Below are 23,249 nucleotides of genomic sequence, written 5' to 3'. Positions count from 1 at the left end.
AGGCTGTCTGGCTTGGCGCTGGAGCCGGAGGAAGGCGGGAGCTGGCACCCGTGGCCATTAGCAGCCATAATTCACACCGGAGAGCGGCAGCTGCCGGCACGCTGAATGCCCACTGGGTGTCAAGGCAGGACCGCAGGAAGCCTGTTGTGTTGCTGGGAAAAGCTGGAAAGCCTGCAAACAGAGGAAGTTGCAGCTGCCTTTTAAGATGAAGTCACTCTGCTTCTGTTTTTGTTCATCCCCCGTTCCCCCCCGCCCCTCAGTTTCCCCCAGCGATCAAGTGAGGGAGCATGGCCGAGCGCCAAGCATGCAGCTCTCACGCCCCCTTCCCCTGCCCTCCCCGGCTGGCTGCAGAGGGACAGTGCTGCTGCAGCAGGGAAGGGAGGACCTTGGTCAGCTGGGGCAGAGGAGATCGTGGCCTGATGTCTGCAGAGGGCCGTGTTCTGAGAGGATGCCATCCAAGAAGATGAACTGCTCAATACATGGATGCTGGGCACATTCCTGTGGCCACAGACTGACACATGCAACCACCCCTTGCTCCTAAAACGTGCTCCAAAATGCTTCCCAAATATTTGCCAGCTTTACTTGGAGGGAGTTTCCTGGTGGCATCCACTAGGAGATGGAGACTGTGTCTGTGCCAAGACAGAATCTGGCTGCTGGGAGAGCCTGTCTATGCAGGGCTGGAGGGGTTTTGGGGTTCCCCATCCAGATGGGGGTCCCACTTCTAGCTTCTGCAAAAAGTGTCACTGGAATTGGACCAGAACCACGTTTCAAAGGCACTAGATCCTTCTCATGGCCTGGCTGAGCATGCTGCTGCTGTGTTAGCTGGTGTGAGCCTGGATCAGGAAGGGGAGGTGGAAGCATGGCTGCTGGAGCAGAGCCCGGGCTTCCTTCCGTTGGTCTGAGCTGCCACAGGAGAAGATCCAGATGTCTGTCCTGCATCAGTGGACCAAAACAGCTGGAAAGTGCCTTTTAGGCTCTTGTAACTGCATTGGTGTTTCAAAACTAAACCTGAACAGTTTGAGACAACTTCCTGATGGTGCTACTGGGCAGAGGGTCGGGCACAGCTGGAAGCTGTCAGTGTTAGGCTGTCTGCATGATGGGACAAGGTCCCTCGGATCACAGTCCCTCACCAAACTAGATAAGGGACATGAAATCTCCAAGAAGAACCTTTGTGATACTTCCTAAGGCAAGGAAGCCTTCTTGCTTTAGGTGGTGGTCAGAAACACATGGACATGTAAAGCTGTGTGTTGCTCTGCAGAAAGGGCAAGTGGCTGCCACGTGGCTGAACTGCCCGAGCCTGCAATTAAACCAGGCTTTTAAATGTGGTAGTTAGTGCTTCTTACAAAACTAAAATAGCTGCTGCTTGTCTCATGCTGGAAGTTGCTGTATCCCCATGCCCAGAGCCTTGGTTGAGGATAGAAATGGTGTTGAGTGCTCTGCAGCACCCAGAGATTGGTTGGCTGAAGGCAGCATGATGGCTTGCTTTGAGCTAAGGCACCAAGTCTGCCTTGGAATCCCATTCTCCAGCAGATTGTTTTGCACAGCCTTTAGGTCCAGGGTGGCTCATCCTGGCCCTTCTCTCCAGCCTGGAGTGAGGAGATGGCTTCCCTTTGCTGCTCTCACTTCATGCTTGGGTGGGTGAGCTGGAGGGGAACCCCAGGCACACTGCCCCAGCCCTTGTCACAGTGATCTCCAGCTTGTTGGACTGGATGCCTCTGCCTAGACCTTGGCCTCATCGCTTCCCTGGGAGATCCTGGAAACTGCAGTAAGCAGAAGGAAGCCAAGAGCACTGAAATGAGAGCGATGAAGGACAAGAAAGTGGCAGCTTGTGGGGCCAATAGCAGAGAGGAGCTATTTACCTCCTGGCCGCTGGCTCGAGCCGGTTGAGCAGCACAGCTGCCAGCCTGTATGGGAGCTGCCCTTGTGACTTGGACCACAATGAAAGAACCTGGGTATTTCCACCCTTGGCAAGGCCATTTTGCTGGGCTTGCCTAAAGGCTAGAGCCCGGCCTGGACCTTGTCTGAAAATGGGGTCAGGAAAGCAGCTGGGCCAGGCAGGAGGCCAGGAGAAAGATGACAGCTCAGGCATTGGCAGAGAAAAGGTGACTGCTGAGGAGAGAGAAGGCAGAAGCCCTTGGAGAAGTGAGAAAATGGGTTGATAAAGGACATGGAGTGAAAAACATTGCTGTGGGTTGAATGTAGTGGGAAAGTAAACTCAGTTCCCATGCTGAAGGGTGCTTTCTGAAATGGGGGGATGTGCTGTGGGATGGGTCCTCTGCCCCACCACTGAGCTTGAGCAAAGACTCCCAGTATTCAGAGGTGAGAGGCTGGCACAACCCCATCATTGCTCAATTTGCCCTAAAAGCATGTTCTCGCTGTCACAGGCGAACAGCGGGGGCGGTGCCAGGGCCACGCTCATCCTCAGGAGGAGAATCTGGGGTAGTGGGTTAGATGGAAGTGATTGCATCTGACATCTGCCCTGCCGCAGATGCCGGCGCTGGGAGGCGGCGTGGCCAGCCCAGAGGATCACGTTAACGCAATGCCATTACTGCTGCTCCCGCTCCCTCCTGCCTGGGGATTAGGGAGAGTCAGGCTGAGCTGTGAGCCTGGCTCTGGAGCTGCAGCAGCGCTCAGCTGCTGCCATAACCCCTGGAAAGGGGGGTAGCCCAGGACAGTCTGGTGGCACTCTATCCCAGAGGATTGGTGAGAGGTTTTTAGCCCAATTTCCCATGTTCATCAGACCGCTCTCCTTTCATGGTGGTGCATGGGTTTTGTGCTGAGTAAAGGAGCTGCTTCTCCACCAGCAACCCCCCTAAAAGGTTTATCTCAACAGCTGTGGACAGAGGGTAGCCAGTGAGGAGCTTTTCCCAGCTGCAATCCCTCCTAGTGGGAGCTGAGCCCAGCAGAGCCACAGGGCAGTGGTACACAGTGTGGCTGGGGGCTGCCTGGCTGCAGGTCAGCCTGGTGCTCCCAGCCACTTCCTGGGGTCCTCTCACGTGGGTTTTGGCTGAGCCACCCAGGCTCCACCCAGATACTGCATCAAGAGCAGTGATGGAAAACTGGTTTTCACAAGTGATTTTGGCACAAACCAGATTGGAAATTGCTCGTAGAAGCAAGTTTCTGCTGTGCTGTTAGAAGTCCAGCATCAGCAGACAGCAGTGCTGTGGCAACCCATGGCACCCTGCATCCTGCCCGCTTATCTCACAGCAGCATGGAGCTGGTGGGATGTGACAGCATCAAAGCCATCTCCAAACTGCCCAGCTTCAGGCACCAATTCTCTGTGCTGTCCTTTTGGCCTCTTGCTTCTGAAAACGTGCATTACCCTGAAGTTTCTTTTCCCCCATCCTCTGAAGGCGATGCATATATTTGGTGTGGAGGTGTTACCAGGTCATGGTTTCATTCTCTTCCATCTGAAGGCCTATACTGGGAGCACGGCAGGCTATGCAGCTGCCATGGGAAATGGTTTTGTAGGAAAACCAAATGCAGGCTGGCTTAAATGAACTGGGAAGCTGCTCCCTTGGACATCTCTCCCAAACTCCTCATGCTCTGGGTCCCTCCTTCCCCTCAGTTCTGTGTGTCTGAGCATTTCACCCTTGGCTGTTGTTTTCAACATCAAAGTGAAATGCAATTTGCAGCCCCCAGCATCTGTTACGTGAGGAAGATCAAGCAGTCAGATCCCCGCAGGGCTCTGAGGGGCTGCAGCCTCCTCGTCTCGCCCGTACAACGTGTGGCCTGGCAAAGATCAAATCCTATTAAGCCACAGCTCTACTTGCAAATTATACCGTGAGAAATCTGCCCCTTAGGATTTCTTATCAAACAAGATGCACGGCAGCTCTGTGCACACTGGAAGAATCGGCAAGAGCCTGCTCCAGCCTTGAATAATTCAATAGCTTGGGTGTGAGAGGCGTGACATGGCTCTTGAGTGCAGCTTCCCCTTGGTGGTCTTCTCCAACCATCTTGGTTCTAACCATTATCTCTCCTTAAATGAGTTTCCTGTGACAGATACTTCCCATATTCATGCTGTCAAGGAGGTGGGAAACCATCAGGTAGATTTCAGGATCACAATCAGGACATAAAAAATGCTGTATCATGGCAACTTCTGCGTTGGGGTCACCTGTCCCAATGCAGGTCCCAGCTATTAGGGAGAAAAACTGGGAGACCAAGAGCTAAGAGTCTGCAGCAGCTGTCCATTTCTAACAGAGACAATGTCCGGGCAAACTAAGCTAATTACTTCTTCTCATCTCTTGTTTATGATGAAGGATTATCCTGATCTTTTGGGATGGCTTTTGGGAGCAAGATGGAGGTCTCAAGGCAGGATTGTAGCAGAGAGCTGCATCCCAAACTCACTGCCAGTCAGGGCACCTTCTGCAATTCTCAGCACAAATACACTGGGATCAGCAGAACTTGGATGCCTTCATCAGATTGGAGTTTGAGTACACATAGGTTAATGTTCTCTGAAGCTGTTTGAGCTGGTCAACCTTGAGGTGGATTCTGAGTGTGTTTCATGGATCTCTAATCTTTGAACCCCAAATCTGGCAACTGCACTATGGACCAGTTTCTCACACAGCCATGCTAATGTTTTCATTTAGAGTGGTGCCTTCCCATGTGTAGGTACCAGCTGCTTTGGGAAAAGTGGTAACACTCAAAGCACCAAAGATTTCTGTTGCTTCCAAAACATTATAAGAAAGGACAGTGACTATTTACATAGGTAGATAGGACAAGGGGGAACAGTTTTGAGCTAGGAAAGATTTAGGTTAGATGTTAGGAAGAAACTCTTTACTCACAGGATGGTGATGCACTGGCATAGTTTTCACAGAGAAGTTGTGGATGGCCCATTTCTGGAAATGTTCAAGGCCTGTCTCGACTTGGCAGCCTGATCTAGTGAGTTGCATCTGGTGAGGGTTTGAGCTGAGGTGTTTGATGCAGCCTCTGGAGTGTTGTAGACTTCCCCACCGTGGGAGGAATGAGTTGGATATTACAGTGAACCAGCTTTTCTTTCCATGCAGCTGTGAGAGAATACAGGTGACCCTGAACCTGGATGGAATAGTTCAGGTGCTGGACTACCACCTTAGTGATACATCCATTGGGATGATGACCAGAATTGCAGTCCTGAAATGGCTCTACCACTTGTACATCAAGACTCCTCGTAAGGTAAGTTGGGGACTCAGTGTTCAGCTGAGCTTGTCAGCTCCCAGCCTGTTCCATTGCCTTGATAGCAGTGCAGATTGTAATTGTCTTGGTAGTTTGGCAAATGTGTGTCCACCTGCCTTTTCTGAGAAGGCTTTGGCTGCCAGATACCCCATAGCTTGAGGAAGAAGAGCTCTCCAGCTCAGATGGGAACTGCTGGTGAAGCTCTTGGCAGCCACCCTCAGGGCAAGTGTCCTGTGGATGACCAGGCCTGTAGGACTGATGATACCCATCCTTCTGCTTCCAGATGTTCCGACACACCGACAGCCTCTTCCCCATCTTGCTGCGGACCCTCTCAGATGAGTCGGATGAGGTAGGTGCTGCAAAAATCCTGGAAACTTATTGTCTCCACATCTAGGTGGGCTTTGGGTTTTTTGGTGGGATTGAGATATTTTGTGAGGCTTGGCCAGTGTTGGCACTGAGGGGTTTTATTCATTTGGCCAAACCAAAGAAGACCCAGTGCAGAGCCTGCAGGTACTTGCCCAGGTGAAAACCCTGCTGTCTTGGGGGTTCTCTGATGTAGAAACACTGTTCTCCATCTCTGAGAGTTGATCCTTCAAAGCCAGCTCCCAAGAATCCTTTTTGCCTACAGATGGGGCATCACCCATGGGACTGGGTAGCAGCCTTGTTGAGTGGGAATTCAGGTGCTTTACAACAACCTGTGTAAAGATGCAAGGGGGATTGTGTCCAAGCTGGCACTCCCAAATCTATATTCATGAGGCGTTTAGCAGCACCCACTGCTTGGACAGCAGCAGCAGCATTGCCTGGCAGGGCTGCACTAGATGCCCAGTGGCATCAGGTTGGCTGGGAACCACTCAGCTTGGAAGTGACCAAAGGTAATTAGACAGCAAACTGAGCCAGCTTGCTCTGCTGTTGAGTTCCTCATCTCTCACCTCCCAAGGTGCTGCACCATTTTCCTCTTTCCTTGTCTTGCTTCTTCACCCTTCTTCTCTGGTTCCAGTCATCTCAATTTTGGTGGTGTTGTTGTCTTATCCCCCTCTAAGTTGTTCCCTGGAGCATTTTAGCACTTGGGTTGGAGGCCAGCAGCATGGCCCACAGCTGGCCCAGGCACTGGTAGAGCCTCCGCCATCAGCTGGATCCTCTTGCCCAGAACTACAAATGATCCTGGCTGGTTTCTCATCCCAGACCTTCCTCATGGAATAAAAATCACATGCTATGCTGTGCCTTACATGCTCAAAGCATCAAACCCCAATCCTGCAATAAATCCCATGTGTGAGGGGTCGTTAAGAGAGGAGGGAAGGGAATGAGCAAGCAAGGGAATGACTTGCAAAGGCAAGCAACTGCCTGGCCATTTTCCATCCCCTGCTGCTTACAATGCAGACCTTTCCAAAAGAGTCCCCGAGCACACATCTGCCTTTGCAACGCTCTAGAAAGCCTGCATCTTGCAGATAGTCTCTCCAGCTTGGCAGGAGATCTCAGTGAGTCATGTTGCAATTACACTGCTTATTAATATTTGAAAAAAACAGTGAAGAAAGGACCCTGGTGGTGCATTTCCTCCATGTGACATAACTGGGAATGGCTCAAAAGTAATTTTAAGCTGATTTATTTAATCCTGGCTTCTATTTATTTAAATGTTTGGAGGTGGCTGCTTCTTTTTTTTTTTTTTTTTTTTTTTTTTTTTTTGGTAAGGAAATCCATAGATGAGTCAATCCATTAAACACCACCACTCAGCTGGCTGTCAACCAGATTTGCTGCTTTCTGCAGAGGAAATAGAAATTACTGAAATAGTAGAGACGTTTTGAGCTGGACATTTTTGGGAGTGATGAGGACACTCTGAACTAACTAACCTGCTGTGTCAGTGCCTGTTAGGAAAGGGGATGTGGGGTGCTTGCTTAGCCAGTGCAGTATTTGTGTGTAAAGTCATATTGTCCCACATCACCTGCAGGCTGTGACCCTGCTGTCTGCCAGAAGCTCCTGGATAACAGCCTGGGGATCACCTGGTCAGCATGGGGGCCTATGTGAGCTAAACATCAGCTCTGATGAGGAAGCATCTCCCTCCTCCTTCTAGATGGGGCTTTGCATGTTGTGTGGTGTAGCACGAGGTGTACACGTATCTTCGGAGGGTATTTGTGCTTTGTCCTGTGATGCTGCCCTCCCCAAGGGAGCCTGCTTGGCAGCAGTGTCAGTATCATCTTTATTCCCAGCAAGGTTGAACATCCTTCTGTAGTGCCTAGAGTTCCTCTGACCCCTGTACACAGTTTGGAGGCTACCTGTCATTCTGCTGATGTGCCCTGGAGCAGTTCTTTGTCACCAGCTCATCACCAAAGGACAATCTGGCTTTGGAGGGTCAGTGCTAGTCTGTGCATCAGACTGAAAGACTGTGCTCAGGCACCTTATTTTTAAGGTCTTGTCTTGCTGAGCTGCTCTCAGTCTCTCTCTGCACTTGCCATAAATAATCAAGCTCAAAGCAAAGGAAGACTCACGCTGGATGGAGCCAGATCCATGCCCCTTAAGTTCTCACCCTTGTTTTTGTCATTCAAGTAGCACAGGGTGTTGCACCACCTCCACTGTGCTGAACAGGGGCCAGTATCTCATGATGCATCTGCAGTGTCCTGAGTCATCTCTGCCATCTCTCCTATTCCCCTTCCTACCCAATTCTCCTGTGCCAGTAAAGAAATGGTCAAGAGACGTAGTTAAGATTCACAAAGGCAGCACAGAGAAGTTGGAGCAAAGCTGAAGCAGGCAGTTCCCTTTGATATGTAGACAAGTCAGGATCCAGGATTCCTGGCTGTCAGATGCTGTGCTGCTGCACTGCGTCACCTCATGCTGCTTCCTGTGCTTTCCTGACAGGGAGATGTTCTGTCCTGCGTTTGAGACCTGCTTTTGAAGGCAATCTATAAAAGCCCTGCTTAAAATTTGATGTGCTTGAAAACTTCCTTACAAGACGTAACCAGATCCTGCTGGGAGTGGATTTTTCTGTACTGTCTGCTTGGTTCGTCTGTAAGAGCCTTGCTGCCCTGGTTGAAAAGCTGATGGTAGGGAAGATGAAAAGTTAGGAAATGCTGTTTGGGAGCAGTGAGTGGGACCTTTCCACCTGCAGGCTAAAGGCACCACTGCTGATAGGCACTGCTGAAAAGAAGACGTGTTCTTCAGATTACCTCCTTCTGCAAGTTCATGGTGCAAAGACAGCTTTGGATGTAGCTTCTCAGTTCTCTGGATTCTGAATGGATCCAGGCACTGAGCTGAAGTGAACACAACAGGAGCTGAGGCATCTCTGAGAAAACTGTGAAGCAGTGACGCTACTCAGTTTCTTTCTTTGCTTTGTTTTCCTTTTTCCGGTTCCAAAATGGAGTGGTTTCTTTATGGCTGAACATGTTCCTGTTTGCTTATCTGCTCCCCTCAGTCTTGTTGGGGGTTGAAAGTTGTGCTGGGACTTTTGTCTGAGTCATGCAGGAATGACGCATGAGGTGGAGCTGGTGTCTGACGTGAAGCAGGATAGACTCTGGCTTCCTCAACTCTGCTAACATGAAAACCTGCGCAGTGGCTGGGCAAGGCTTTGAGTACAGAAGCACTTCCTTCAGAAGTAGCCTCAAGAGTTGGTGACCTTCTCTAGAGAGAGTGAACTAAGCCTTGGCTACTGCTGACTTTGGAGGGCAGGTTTAGATGAGTTACTAAGAAGAAATTCTTCCATGTGAGGATGGTGAGACACGGGTTGCTGAGAGAATATGTGTCTGCTCCATCCATTAAAGTGTTCAGGTTGGATGGGGCTCTGAGCAACCTTATCTAGCAGAAATTGTCCTTGCCCATGGCAGGGGAGTTGGAACTAGATGGTCTTTAAAGGTTCCTTCCAACCCAAACCATTATGTGACTCTGTGATGTACTTGAACCTCTACATGGCCCTCCAGTCAACTTCCCACAAGAAGCTGAAACATTCTGCCCCATTTTGGGCTTCCAGTATTAAGGTAGAAGAGAAGAAAACCCTGGGATAGTAGTATACTGATAGTCATTTCTTTCCTTTGCATGTCCTGCTGCAGCACTGCAGGGTTTCAAAGCCAGGTCTCTGTCCTGCTCTGAGCTCTGCTGTCACACTGAATCCTGGCGAACGTGTCCTGTCGCACCCGATCCCAGTACAATGGCGCTGAACAAAGGCTTGTGCCAAAGCAAATAGCTGTCTTAGTGTGGCTTGGTTTGGAGCTTTGCTCTGTTGGGTTTAGAGCCATTGTCCTCCAGCTCCTGGCCTTTCATCTGCCACAGCTGAAATCTTGTGACCTGATGCAAATCAGAGGGTGTAAGCTAAAGACTGCAAAGAGGAGAACTGTAATATATGTATGCCTGACTTTATTTAAACTTTTTTTGGTGGTAAAGCTTCTCTGGAGAGAGACTCAAAGCTATGAGGTACTGAAGCAAGGAGGCAACTGGTTTTCAAGAGGGACCCTGAGTGTGAGCTTGGGACTGAAATGGGGTAAAAAGAAGTGGGTATAATTCCAATCAGATAGTGGAAAATGTGGTTAGCCTGGTTTGCAGTAAGTGGAAGCAGCCTGTAAGCAGAAGTTGGGGTGATGCTTTCTCAGTGGACTCAAGACCACCTGGTTTAACAATTATCTATGTGCTGCATCCTGCAGAAATAGGAAGTTTCTTTGTGGGGAGTATGATCCATAGGGAGCTTCTTGGCTTAGCCCCAGTTTCAGACCACAATTTCCTAACTTACATATACATATGTATATGCAGTTTATGTGTACAGTGAGCAACTGGGGTAAACTGGCAATCTGGGCTTGAGGTGGTGCTTGTAGCATTTCTGGGTGAAGTTATGGAACAGACAAAAACCACAGAAACCTGGCTGCCATGGAGGACAGGCAATCTCTGCCCTGGGAAGCTGACCTGGAGAGGGTCTAGGGTGGGGTGGAGATGTAGGATGCAAGATTTGGTGAGTTGGGCTTTGGGTGCCTGGTTCCCTGCGTGCAGAGGGAGGTGGTGGGTGGGAGACAGCAAATAAAAGCAAACCCTTTGCCTGTCATGAGCTCTGGGACTGTGGGTGTTGAGTTTCAAGGGTTTGCAGGCATCCAGCCTCCCACAGCATGGCCTGAAGGGATACTCCAAGGCTGTTCCAGCCCCATTCCACCAGCTGGACCTGTGTTGCATCCTTCCCTGCCCTTCAATGCATGAAGAAACAGCACTTGTGGCACTTGGACATGGCTTGGTTGTGAGCATGGCGGTTGGACTCAGTGATCTTAGATTTTTTTTTTTTCAACCTTAAGGATTCCATGACTTGATGATTCTTGTGGGTCTCTTCCAACTCAGCATATTCTGGGATTCTATGATTCTATGAAATACCTCCTTGGCATCCTGCCCTGACTGGCATCAGGTGGCATGTTAAGCTCCCCGTGCGCTAATTAAACACATTTAAAGGGGTGCTCTGAGCTGTGACAGTGTTGGGTGCTGCAGGCCTGGCCCTCACACCCCCAGCAGCAGGGACAGTGAGGGATTTATAAAAGCAGGAGGGTGGGCAGGGAGTTTTCAGGTTGCAGTTTGTTTTGGGATGGCTGTAGTTTTATTACCAAATGCCTTCCCCCACTGCCAGCTGTATTTGCTGGTGCTGTGAGCATGTGTCAGCGTGACCTGGCAGGATTTGCCCTGGGGAGCAGAGGAGAAGCCCCCAGGCCTTCTGCCTTCCGTCTGCTCCCCATCCTCTCCTGGGAAGGCAAAAAAAGTAGATCTTGGCAAGATCAGAGGATAAAAGTTGCTGTGTCGGGGACCTGAAAAGAGATTTGGTTAAATTGGTGTGGGAAGATTAATGGTGGGTTTTCTTTTCTTTTTCTGTCTTTAAAGCTGGTGGAGGCAGGGGGGGGACGCAAGTTTGCTTTTCACACTCTGTGTGTCTGGGGCTCAGCCAGCCTCGCTCCTGGCCACTCCTGGCTCCAGGACTGCCTGCCCATGCTCACCTCCTTCCCTGGATACAGCTAAAGGTGTTGGAAGGAGGAAAAATATAAAACAAATGAGGCTGCATTTATGTTGTGGAGGAGGAGGAGGAAGCACCCAGCAGCATCCTTGGCTTTTCCTTGTTCCCACTGGGCCTCTCCACCACCTGTGTGTTGCCCATCCTGGAAATGCCATGAGGTTTTCCACAGCCTCCCAGATTCTTGGTCCCCTTTGAAGTGCTTTGCAGCCTTAATGTTCTTGTTTTCTGTCTCGGTAGTATCTTGCTTCAGCTGAATTCCCATCTTCTCCTTGGCAAGAACAACCTGATCTTGAGTGCCCCATTTCATTGCCCAGGGAATATTAGATGTCCACTAGGACATCCAAGGCCACCCAGAAGCATCTCCCTGCTGCACACAGGCATTTTAATTTATTCAGTTTTTTCACAGCTTATCTGTAAATACCAGCAAGGACAACACCTTGAGGAGCCAGTCCATACCCTTGCTGCTGCATGCGTCCCAGGAGCTGCTGCTGCAGCCTGCTCTGGTGTTCTAGTGGTCATCATGTGCTGTGGGATGCTAAGTCTCACTCCCAGGGGTCTGCAGCACATTTGGGGTCTCCTCCCCTTCCTCTGCCTTGGGCTGGGGCCAGCACAGTTTTCTGATGAGAGGCAAATGCCCCACCTCTTCCAGGAGCACCGAGGCACCTCTTTGCACACACAGGGAGGTGCATCCCATCCAGCACACACCATCCAGGGCTGCTTCCCCCCGTGCCACCGCCAGCAGAGCTGGTCTCGGCTCCGTTCAACCAGAACAAGCGGCAAATTAACCTGACCTAGATCTGGAGAAGCTGACAGTTGTGTGTGCCCTCAAAATCCATGCTCTGGAGGCAATGCAGGGAGAAATCTTGCCTATTCTCAGAGAGGAGAAATAGCTGCTTATTTATAACTGTCTGAAAACCTGCTTCTCATTCCCTGGCCACCCAGAGCTCATCCTCTTCCATGCTGCTCTTCATCCCTGTGCTGGGAATGGCTTGAGACATCGGACAGGTCTCCCCATCCATCATGATGCTGCTCTTCCTATTTACACTAACCAGGCACACATTTGCCCACAGCAGGGCACACTGTCCTATGTCTCATCACCACTGGAAAACCTTCCCAGAAATCCCCTGGGGATCAGGAAAACGCCCTTGGGGGTTGATCCTCCAGGCTGGCTGTCAGGATCACACCTTTCCCTGGCAGCTGGGCAGGGCTCTGGCCCTGTCGGGTCCGAGGGCCGCTGGGTTCCTGACGGATGGGACCAGCTCGCTCCTGGCGCAGCCGGCCGTTGCCATGGCAATGGCAGGATATTGCTTTCTTACAGCCTCCTGGCTCGCACAAAGCCAGCCGCCAGCTCCAGCTTTGCTTAGCACGGGGATGTGCAGTGCATACCAAGCACTCCTGCCTTTCCTCTGTCCCCAGCTGGGAACCCTCTCCAGAGCATGCGGGGAAGAATCAGCGGGAGCTGGAGCTTCCTGCCTCTTTCCCACGGCTGGAAAACCCCAGGTCTTTGCTGCCTGCTCTTCCTCACAATGCTCATGTACTGATCCCTCCTGGTTCTTACTTCCTTCATGTTTTTCAGTTGCAAAATTCAGCCTATGCTGCTTTTTCCACATCCTGCCTGTAGCCTGCCACAGGGGGGATATTCCTTAACCTCTCCAAAGCTTGCAAGGTCCATGCTTACCCTCCAGTGGTGCTGGTCACTGCTGCCCTGGCTACCCTGGCCAGAGCATCCTGATCCCAAGCAGGATCTCTGAGATGAGGCTCATGACACAGCTCTGAGAGGCTGGATTAAGGATCTGACCTCACGTCATGACTCTTGAGAGCTTCGGGATGCAGCAGGGTTGTTTCTTGCTTAGCCTGGGGCCTTGGTCATGTTTCCTGAAGCTGTCAGAGCTGCTGGTGAAAACTCAGCCGGATGATGTGGCTGGGTGGGGGTACCAGGGCAGCAGTGAGTGCAGCAGGAAGGCAGTCATGAGTGGCCAGGTCATGCTGTACATCAACCATACAGGGCCTCAGCTCCTGGTTGTGCTGGGTTTGGCAAAATGCACCACATGAATGAGAGTCCTGGCTCTTGCCTGACTGCCAGCGCTCGTAGCCAAGCCCTGAGTTCCTTTGCCAGTTTCAGCCAACATGACTTGGAAGCCTTCATGGGTGTTATTTCCCCATTGTGAGAGCCTGAGAACCAAGTTGGTGCCTCTTCAAAGGCTGCAAGTTCAGCTGGGTCACATGATTAGCCACTAGAGAACCTACACAGGGCTTCAGGAGACCAGGCAGCCTGAGCTCTGCTCAGAGACATCCTCCTCTTGAAACAAAACACAGCCATCATCATTCTGTCTGAGCCACAGATGCTTGAAATCCAGGCAGGGAGAGAGGACCAAGGTCTCCCCTCTGCCAGGGACCACAGACTCCTCTCCCTGGAAGAGGGTGAAGGCTGGTGATGGCAGGGTCCTCCCACACTGGCAGTGAGCTCCCAGCCTTGACAGCATCACAGAGATTCTGCATTCTTCAGGGACAGCAGTACTAGTTGTTGTCTTTTATTTTTTACCTGCCTTTGGGAGCTGTGAATTGAGACTTAATCATGTTTATAGGCACAAGTCTTCCCAAGTGTGTTGGAGCCTTGTGGTGCCTGTGGCAGGCTGCTTCCTCACCACTGCCTCTACACCATACACAGCCTAGACACTACACTGCCTGCTCTGAGGCTGCTGGGGGCTTGAAAATCAGTCTTAATTACAAAAAAAAAGCCCCAAAAATGCACTCAGCTTAAGATATCTGTGCAAAAGAAAAACCCAGCTCCTCTTTCTGATATTCAGGGGTTGTGTTTTCCAGCATGATTTAAATAAAAAAAAAAAATCCATAATTGGCTTTTTGTTTTTCCAGGGGGAGGGGTTTTCTGTGTTAGCTCAGAAACTAAAACTCCTATATAACTGCAGCTCTTCAGAAAGATGCATTGTGAGAACACAGGGAAAGCCTGGGATACTGTGCTGGTGAGCAGAGGGTGGTTGGGATGTGCTCTGCCAGATATTGAGGGGTAAAGACGTGGCAGTTGACCCTTTTTGGCAGCTTTTTTGCTCTGCACAGCCCCGCTGCACTTAGAGCATCAAGGACGGCTGATGAAACATTTCGACCCAAGGACATTTGAATGAAGGGGGACCCAAAATAGCCTGAGACTCGAGAAGGGTTGAGAATGGGAAAAAAAACCCACCCAGTAATAACTTCTCCAGAAGCGCTATATATAGACCAATTTGGTGACTTCTGGAAAGACAGAGCTATGAAATCCAAATGGCAGCTCTGCCTTGACATCCTGAGCTGAGCCTTCCCTGGGATGCTGCCTTGCAGAGGGGAGCTGGCTGGTGTGTGCCCCCAGAACATCCCTGTGCTCTTGCTGGGATTATCCCAGATCTGAGGTTATGAAGGGAACACAAATCCCAGACTTCCACAAAGTGGGACAAGGGGAAAGCAAGCCCTATTCCTGGTTGTGTGAATTTGGTTTAATTTCATATGCTTCCTCAGGACTCTCAGAGCAGAAACTGGGTGTTTTTTCTCTTTTGTCTTTCCTTCCCCATCCCCTCTGCAAACATTTGAAATTTCCACTTGGAGTTTTTTAGGTAGCCCTCTTTTACTATACCTTTCTCAGTGTGCTGGGATTTGGTGTTTGCTTCCCACCCCACCCTCTCTGTATGTGGATTTGGAAGGGAAGCTCACCCTGCACCATCCCTCTCTCCGCAGGTTATCCTGAAGGACCTGGAATTGCTGGCTGAGATCGCTTCTTCCCCAGCAGGACAGACAGAGGAGGGTCCCGGTCCCTCCGATGGCTCCGATGTGCGACCTGGCCCGGTGGAGCTTCATGTCCCAGCCAGGGCTGGCCAGCTGAGCTCTTCCAGTGAGTGCCCCTGTGCCACAGCTCCATGCCTCCCTGCTCCTGGGCACTCTCCATGTTCCATGGCACCAGTCAGGTTTGCTCAGGCGAAAGGAGAAGCTTATTTTACAGTAATAAATCAATGTCTTCATCCCTACCCAGCAATGTTTGGGGATCGAGTCTGCCATGGCCCAGACCAGGGCTCTGCTTTTATTTTTACTGCTCTTTCCCGTAGTTCTTGTTTTGGGGATTTAGGGCTCAGTTTAGCAGCAGGATGCTCCAGAGGCCAGTGTGGAGAGATGTCGTTGTTGTCCTATTTTTTATGGAACCTTGGGCTCCAGTCTCTTTTCTCCTTGTAAAAGCCCTCAGAGCCCTAGAATCAGTGCAGGATGAGATGCTGGCTGCAATCCCAGATCTCCAAAACGTCCATAGATCTGCAGAGGGATCCCTGTGCCAGGCTGCCCACATTGGCTATGAACTGTTATGTTGCTCTAAGTGTCTGGCAGAACCTCAGGAGAGAGATGAAGAGGGACGATCCTATTTTCTGGGGACATGAGAGATTAAAAAAAAAAAAAAACAACCTTTCATTAATTATCCCTGCACACGAGGAAATTTTTTTCACCTTCCCTTGTCTGTGGTTCATGCTTTACAGTTGCTTGGCTTCTCCTTCTCCTCCTCTGCTGCTATTTAAGGGCCTCCCTGCTGTACTCCCCAGGCCAGGTCGTCCCAGCCAAAAGCACGTTTCATGTGAGCTTTGGATTGCAAGCCGAGCACTGAGCCAAGGCTGCCTCTCCCTGCACAGGATGCAGCCACAGGGCCTTGCAAAATCACCACCAGAGTGAGAGGCTTTGCTTTCCCATCCCCAGGCTTTGTTTTCTCTCAACATCCTGGATCACACACCCCTCCCTGATCTTATAAACGTCTGCACCAGCAACCAGCTCAGGTCTTTGGTTCAGAGTGGGATTTTTTTTTTTCTTTTTTTTGTGGATCTACCTGTTTCCTGCTGGCAGCTTTATCTCTGCAATGGAGAGGCGAGGGCTGCAGGGCTGGTGACCTCCCCAAGCTTTCTGCAAGTCTCATCCATCCTCCCACTGTCAGAAGTGAGACTGCCTGGGTGGAGCGGCTCCTGCAGTGCTGGCCAAGCAGCTGAGGAGCTGCAGTTCAGCTCGCACTGATGGTTGTCTGAGGTTTCCTTCCTTCTGGATGATCTAAAAATAGCAGGCTGGATGGCGTGGATCCTAACGACTGCCGTGGCCCCTGTTAGCTATCTGGAAGAGCAACTTGGCTTCACTTACTCAAGTGTAACCTTTAAAAAGAGTCTGGCTCTCCCCTCCTGGAGTAGATCTGCTGGAGCTGGAGCTCCCGTTGCCCCACGGTGGGACAACTTGCCCCCACACAGGTCCTAGTGGGCTCTGGCTTCCTCACCTATTTTCCTCTTCCCTATAATGTACCAGAAAATTGTTCCTTAAGAATTTATTTGGAGCTGAGTTTTGCAGGGTCATTGGCTTTTAACCAAAGGCAGATGTTTTTGGGGAGGGGAAAAAGGAGCTGGTTCATTGGCCTTGGGCGTTTGTCATGGCCCCGGTCCCGTCTGGCTTTGACCACCCAAGGCTGAGACCGGATGGGCTGCTGGGGAGCTCCCCCAGGGAAATTGAGGGTCAGAGCTGGGCCAGGACCTTCCTGGATTATGCCTGGAAAATAAGAGGCTCCTGAAAAATACTCCTTTTGCCAGAGGATTGCTTGAAGGGAGGACTTTTTGGAGCAGTATGGTGTCCAGTGGAAATCCCCATGTCTGAGTGTGGTCCCTGGTGGTGAGAGCAAGTGAGCCAAAACTCTGCCCTTCCCAGGCAAAAATCATGAGGTGCTGGCAACAGGGAGAGGGTGTACACCTTTCTGGAGTCACTGGTTTTGTACTGGGATAGTTCCCTAGGGTGCTGTGGTTCAGACAGTGCTGTATTGACAATAGGATGGATGCTGTTGCCCCCTTAGAGTGGGGGCTGCAGGGTCCCAGCACTTCTCCCCAGGATTAAATCTCTCCATTCCCTTCATCCACTTCAGACTGGATTGCCATTGAAAACAGCAGTGGGAGGAGAGCTGCTGAGCTATCCCAGCCCAAATCCTCTCCTGTCCCAGAGGCCCTTCCAAATGTGCAGTTGGTGGCTTTGCAGGTAAACAAGCAAGGTCACCCTTTGAAATCCTTGAGCTCGTGGCAGATTTCCTGCTGTGCTCTCTGTCCTGGTGCTCCAGGCTTTGCTAGCCAAGCAGTAAGGGCAGGAGTGGAGGTGGAAGGGGCCAGTGCCCCCATGGTCTTCCCTGCGTTTCCTCTCTCTCCCTTTCTTCCCTTGGGATGTGTTTATGCAGTTGTTTCCCTGCCATTGAGTTCGGTTTCCTTCAGATGCTGGTTGATTAGTCAGGAAAGCCGTGTCCCACTTCCGCAGCCCGTTCCCAGCTCCAGTTTTTATTTAGCCACTTTGTTCTCCGGTTACGTAAGGTCAGCTGCCCTCAACGCCTTCTCCAAGCACAATGAACTGGGGCCAGCCCAGCTCAGCACTGCCGGGGAGACCCAGCATCTCCTCCTGACTGCTCCGACTGCCCTGGGAGAGCGTGGCTGGTTTTGGCCTCCAGGAATGTCTCCTTGGTACCTTATGCCCACTTTTCAAGGGACAGAGGCTGCAGGGTTGTGCCCAAGAGCTTCCCAGTCTTTGGAGTGATTGTATGAGTGCCAGTCTGGTCAGTACAGTGGGATTCCAGTGCCTGCTTTGCTTTGGGAGTGTCTTTTCCAACCCTGTAGAAGCTGAGACAAGTAACAGATGACCTGAGAGTGGTTGTAACCGAGGTCAGCGGGTTAAGGGAGGTGATTCTGTGCCTTTACTCCACTCTGGTGAGACCCCATCTGGAAGACTGCATCCAGATCTGGGGTCCTCAGTACAGGAAGGACACGGACCTGTTGTAGCAAGCCCACAGGAGGTCACAGAGATGATCAGAGGCTGGAGCACCTCTGATAAGGAGACAGACTGGGAGTTGAGCTTTTTCAGCCTAGAGAAGGTTCCAGGGAGACCTTAGAGCCTCTTCCGTTGCCTGAAAAGTCTCCAGAAAAACTGGACAGGAAAGAGAGTGATTTTAGGTTAAGTATTAGGAAGAAATTCTTCATTGTGATAATGGCAAGGCACTGGAAGATGTTGCCCAGAGATGTAAAGTGCCATCCCTGGAAGTGTTCAAGGCCAGGTTGGATGGGGCTCTGAGCAACCTGGTCTAGTGGGAGGTGTCCCTGTGCATGGCAAGGGGGTTGGACTAAATGGCCTTTAAATGTCCCTTCCAACCCAAACCATCCCATGATACCATAGGTGGAAGCCCTCCAGCCTCATCTACAGCTCTGCTCTGCACAAGAGACAAAAACTCATTCCAAAAGGATGCCAGACCAGCTGCTGCTTTGCACAGGGTAACTCTTGCACACATCTCTTCCTTCCTTTCTGCACAGCTTTGTAAGGTGAAGCAGTTACAGCCCTTTGTTTCCTCTCCAGCTTGGTCCGGTCTCTTCTGCCTGGCTTCCTGCCGGAGGTGGTGGGGACAGTGCTGCACCCTCTAAGTACCTCATGCTATAGGATGTTTACTGGGAGTCTGACTCCATGTGTGGAGTCACTGAAGTGCCTGAGGTCATTGGTTTCCACTGGCAGACCATGGATATCCCTTAGAGTCAGTGGACTACTCTGAAGGAGACTGCTAGAAGTCCCCGAGAAATGTAGTCTGTTGAGTTCAGTCTTGCTGTATCCCCCTTGGAGAACATGCAGCATTCCAGAGTGGAGATATTCTGTGTTAGGGGTTTACTTTCGACATATCCTGGGGGGGATTTTAATCTCAGTGAGCCAAACCACTCCCTTTTCGTTGTCTGTTGCTTCAATTGTGTCATTGTAGATCTGCAGAGGTGGCAGCGTATGGCAAGGTCCACCTCCAGACAGTCTGTAAAATGTTAGGGCAGCCTCTGCAAGCATCATGAGAGTCTGTAGTGTGCAGGAGGTCCATGAAAGGTAGAAAAGAGAAGGTGGCTTCTTATCAGGTGGCTCAGATTTGCTAAACTGCTATTTCCAATGTTAGAGAAGGATAAAAGTGAAACCCTTCCTTACTCATCCTCCCCACAAAAGGCAGTGAGGCAGATGATGTCACACCACTAACCACTTGCTCTTGTAGGAGTCAGTTTCCAACAGTTTTTGTAGAGTCAGGAAGGTGACAGCAGGGAGCAGAGGAGCCAAGCAGGCAAGAGAAAAGAGGGTGTCCTGAGTTCTCCGAGCTCAGCAGTCAGAGTCAGGAAGGTGACAGCAGGGAGCAGAGGAGCCAAGCAGGCAAGAGAAAAGAGGGCTGTCCTGAGTGCTTTGAGCTCAGCAGTGTGGTTCCTGATGTTGGTGTTTGTGGCATCTCTTTTCCTACTGGCATAAAGCTGTTCAGGAGTGTTGACTGTCAAAAATGTTCTTCTGCCTCTTGGGGAGGAGAGGAATTTGAGAGAAAGGGTGATCTGTTTGTTTTCCTGGATGCAGTGTAACAGCCAAGCTGGGATGCTGTGGAAAGCCCCAGGAGAGACCATCCAGATGTAGTGTTAACTCGCCTGGCGTGCCTCCAGGTATCCATCCCTCCTGAGATGGTCACAGCATACAGCCAGCCAGAAAGCCTGGGGATTCCCAAATAACAGCTGGGATTACTGATTTGTAGTGGTGGACAAAGGAGAAGTTGGTGGTGTAGATAAATCACTTGCAGCCAAGCCCTCCTTTGGAGTTACTTTGCTGGGCTGCCTCAGTTTCCCAAAGATGTGAGGAATTTGTGGGGTGAGGTGAGGAATGAGGTGAAAAACAAACTAGCAGAAAGAATATTGGTGTGAAAACAGCCCAGCAAACCCCATTGCTGCTTATTCCTTCAGGTTGTCTTACGTATACTTCACCTTTCCATGCAGGAGCCTCAACCCACTCTAAGCTCACCATGAAGCTTAACCATTCCTGGTTTGCTTCTCTGCTGGGTACTTTGTGCTCCTGAACAATGTCTGAGCTATACCCTTGCTGCATTTTTGCTTATTGATTTACCTTAGCAAAGAAAAATGGGGCAGTAGTAGACTGCTAACCTTAGTAGGAAAACCATCAGGATTATCATTGCCTGCTGCCTTCCTCCAAGGCAGCCATGAGCACAGACTCTGCATAAGGTGGGGAGAACAAGGAGCAGCAAAAGCCTGATTTGGCATCAAAATATGTACCCCATATTTTGTCTGGGATCCCCTTTCTGTCAAGATGTTGAAGTCTCAGGAAATACAAATCCATATAAACCCTTACGACCCTAAAGGGAGAACAAGGAGCAGCAAAAGCCTGATTTGGCATCAAAATATGTACCCCAACCTGTCTGGGATCCCCTTTCTGTCCAGATGTTGAAATCTCAGGAATTACAAATCCATGTAAACCCTTACAACCGTAACACCATTACAAACCCATTACAAACCCTTTAGCCAGGTAGGATGGGGAGAAACATCCATGTGTGTCCACGCAAAACCAGGCTGAGCACAGCCCCTGGCTGTGCAATCCGGAATTTTGGTGTGTTTATTTCGTCAGCAGCATCCTGTGCTCTGGAAAGGGGAGAGTGGAGGTTTTCCAGAGCCCAGCTGAGCTGCCGACATGTTCACATCTGTTTCCAGCTACGCCCTGCGCCGGCTTTCTGGGAGGAGGAGGGGAGGATTTGCCTTTTTTTACGGCTCTATTTTTATCTTGCTCCGTGAGGCTTCACCACTCTGTGTTTGCAAAAGCTAAAATTCAAAACATCCTGGGGAAGGCTGCCGGGGAGAGACGCTGTGCAGATTCCCACGTCGCTGCCCGGGGTTTCGCCGAGCACCATCTGGCAGTGCCGACTCCCACGCCGCTGGCGCTCGGGCGGGTTGAAGGCTCACGGACCAGCTCCGGCTGCCGCCGGGTTTATCCCTGTTGCTCCCAGAAGAGCTGAGGGAGATCATTCTCTGGGCTGAGCTGGAAACATGATGCCTTGGGGAAAGCACTCGGGTGGGAAGGATGCTTGGCCTCGCCAACTCTTAGCTTACCCTCCCTATATCCGAGCTGAAATTGCTTCAATTAGAGATTGCGGTAAATCATTTTAGCTAAACCACCGCAAATACCCTTGTGGATACTCTTTAACCAGCTTACCCAGCTTTAGCTCGCTTCGGAAAGGAATCAATTCTGCTCCAATCTTATTTCAATTTGGTTTCAGTGGAGTTAAGCAAGTCCACACCGGTTTTAATTAAGACTAGTTTGAAACCAATTATAGTAAATTAATAGAAGTTATGTTTTATGCCAGGGTGAAGTTCAGAACTTTGTGGCTGAGATAGGAAAATCCAAGTTAGTGTCAGAGTCTGCTGGGCTCACCCGGAGCAATGTGGGGACACTTTGAATACTGTAGGTCTTGACACAGCTCAGCCCATCAAGCAGCCAGACAGCCTGAATGTTCCAGGGTGATGTGCAATATATATTTATAAGGGCCTTAATATAGATCCCTAATTGCCTGTCTCGGTTGATTTATAGTGTGGCCACGCAGGCGATGGGAACAGCATGAGCCGCTGGTGAGCACTCAGGGGTGCACTGGGGGTTTGCAGACATTCGCTGTGCTCCGCTCGAGCTGGCACTCGTGGCTGGGGGAACAGATGTTGGTGTTGACTTAGATGATCCAAGAAGCCTGCTTGTGTCCCTGGCTCTACCCCAGTCTGTGAAGGGAATCCAGGGAAAGGATTTGTTAGCCTGGCATGCTGGGCTGCAGAAGGTTGCTGTAGCCATTGGTAGGACAAGGGATAATGATGTAAAACTGACAAAATAAGTTTAGCTTAGATATTAGAAAGAAATTCTTTATTGTGAGGGCGATGGGTTACTGGCACGGGTTGCCAAGAGAAGGTGTGGCTGACCCATCCCTGTAAGTGTTCAAGGCCAGATTGGATGGAGCTCTGAGCAACCTGGTCTAGTGGAAGGTGTCCCTGCCTATTCCAAGGGGGCTGGAACTAGATGAGCTTTAAGGTCCCTTCTGTGATTCAATTACAAGGACCCAGGCTGATGTGGATTCACTGCGGCCATATAGCTGCAGTTCCCCCATGCTTTTTGTCGTGTTTCACTGCTCTGATGTTCCTCCGAGGCCAAAATTCCCATTTGTTCCTATTCTAGTGGATGTCTGGACTGAGTTTCATCATTGCTCTGAGCACGGATCTTTCTTCTTCCAGCTCCCTCCTCCATGCCAGATTAAAAAAAGAAAAAAGCAGCAGAGCTGTGACGTGCCACCAGCCCCAGCTACGTTAACAGCAGATCTGGCAGGTTACGGATCTGCAAAGTCTTGCTTCAGGGAAAGGGGGAGAGGTGCAAGCTTCAATTAATTATGCCACAGTTTTCTTAACACTTCTTCCTGCTTGTCTCTCGTGCTTCAGAGAAACACTTGACAAGCTGCTCCTACAGTTCTGTCAGGCTGGGAATGCCACTGTGCTGAGCTGTAACCCGCAGGGCAGCGAGCTGAGCTCGGGGCTACGCCAGGAAGGGTTACACCATGGCACACAAGGTGCCAGCCACTTCCTAGACATCCTGTAAACAGAGCAAACGGGAAGTTTGGAGGATTGGGAGGCTTTGGAAAATAACTGCTTTGCCTGCTTGGAAGAAGTATTGCCTGTTTAAGCTCCATCTGAGGTTTGGTTGAGCCTTTTACAGCCTGGCAGACTCCAACACCCTGGTTTTTCACTCCCAGCATTAGCCCTAGAGAGCACTGGCAAGGCTGCTCTGGCATGGTGTGCCACAGTGGAAACCTTCTTTAGGAACATGCAGGCCTAGCTGCTGTGTACCAGGTGGGCAAAAGATGGAGAAATGATCCCTCTGGAGTTCAGTCTCAGTGCTCCCAGAGGCAAAGGGTGGTGAAAAGGCTCCCTGGAGTGGGCAGACTCACATGATTTCTTCTAGGAAAAACAGGGCACAGACTTGTTTTCACCATCTCTGTATCCCAGTGCTTCCTTGCTTCTAGGCTGGGCAGAAGGGTCCAAGGTTCAGGAGCCAGTCGATGGAAGACAATAGCAGTACTGAAGGTCCTGCAGACTAGTTGGGATCTGGTCTCCAAGGCAATTCCAGCTTTTGGATACTCAGCTGACCCAGTAGATCATTCCCAGTCTCCAGCTGAAGATGCAGGAGATGCTGCTCCACTTCAGAGCACATATCTAAAGGTGCTTGTGGCTGGTCTGTCTTGCAGCCATACAGCTCCATACAGCTTTGTCCCATGCACAGCAGAAGTGCTGGTCCTGTCAGGGAAGTGAAA

General features: G+C 50.6%; 1 protein-coding gene across 5 annotated transcripts in view; it reads left to right on the top strand.

The window, feature by feature from the left end:
* VAC14 (VAC14 component of PIKFYVE complex) overlaps positions 1 to 23,249 on the top strand; it is a 65,039-nt gene that overhangs the window by 13,100 nt on the left and 28,690 nt on the right. For all 5 annotated transcript variants that reach the window (XR_005952372.1, XR_005952373.1, XR_005952374.1 and 2 more), the window contains exons 11-13: positions 5,007 to 5,151; positions 5,435 to 5,500; positions 14,828 to 14,981. Coding sequence is in view for 2 of the 5 variants with exons in the window: in XM_041400516.1 (XP_041256450.1) it covers positions 5,007 to 5,151; positions 5,435 to 5,500; positions 14,828 to 14,981 (365 nt within the window). In the remaining 3 variants the exon portion in view is untranslated. The remainder of the gene's footprint in view (positions 1 to 5,006; positions 5,152 to 5,434; positions 5,501 to 14,827; positions 14,982 to 23,249) is intronic.

This window comes from Onychostruthus taczanowskii, unplaced genomic scaffold (genome assembly GCF_017590055.1).
Source record: "Onychostruthus taczanowskii isolate IOZ18803 unplaced genomic scaffold, ASM1759005v1 scaffold18, whole genome shotgun sequence".
Classification (NCBI taxonomy): domain Eukaryota; kingdom Metazoa; phylum Chordata; class Aves; order Passeriformes; family Passeridae; genus Onychostruthus; species Onychostruthus taczanowskii.
Note: the sequence above shows the minus strand (reverse complement) of the source record. Positions and strands in the feature narration are given on the sequence as shown.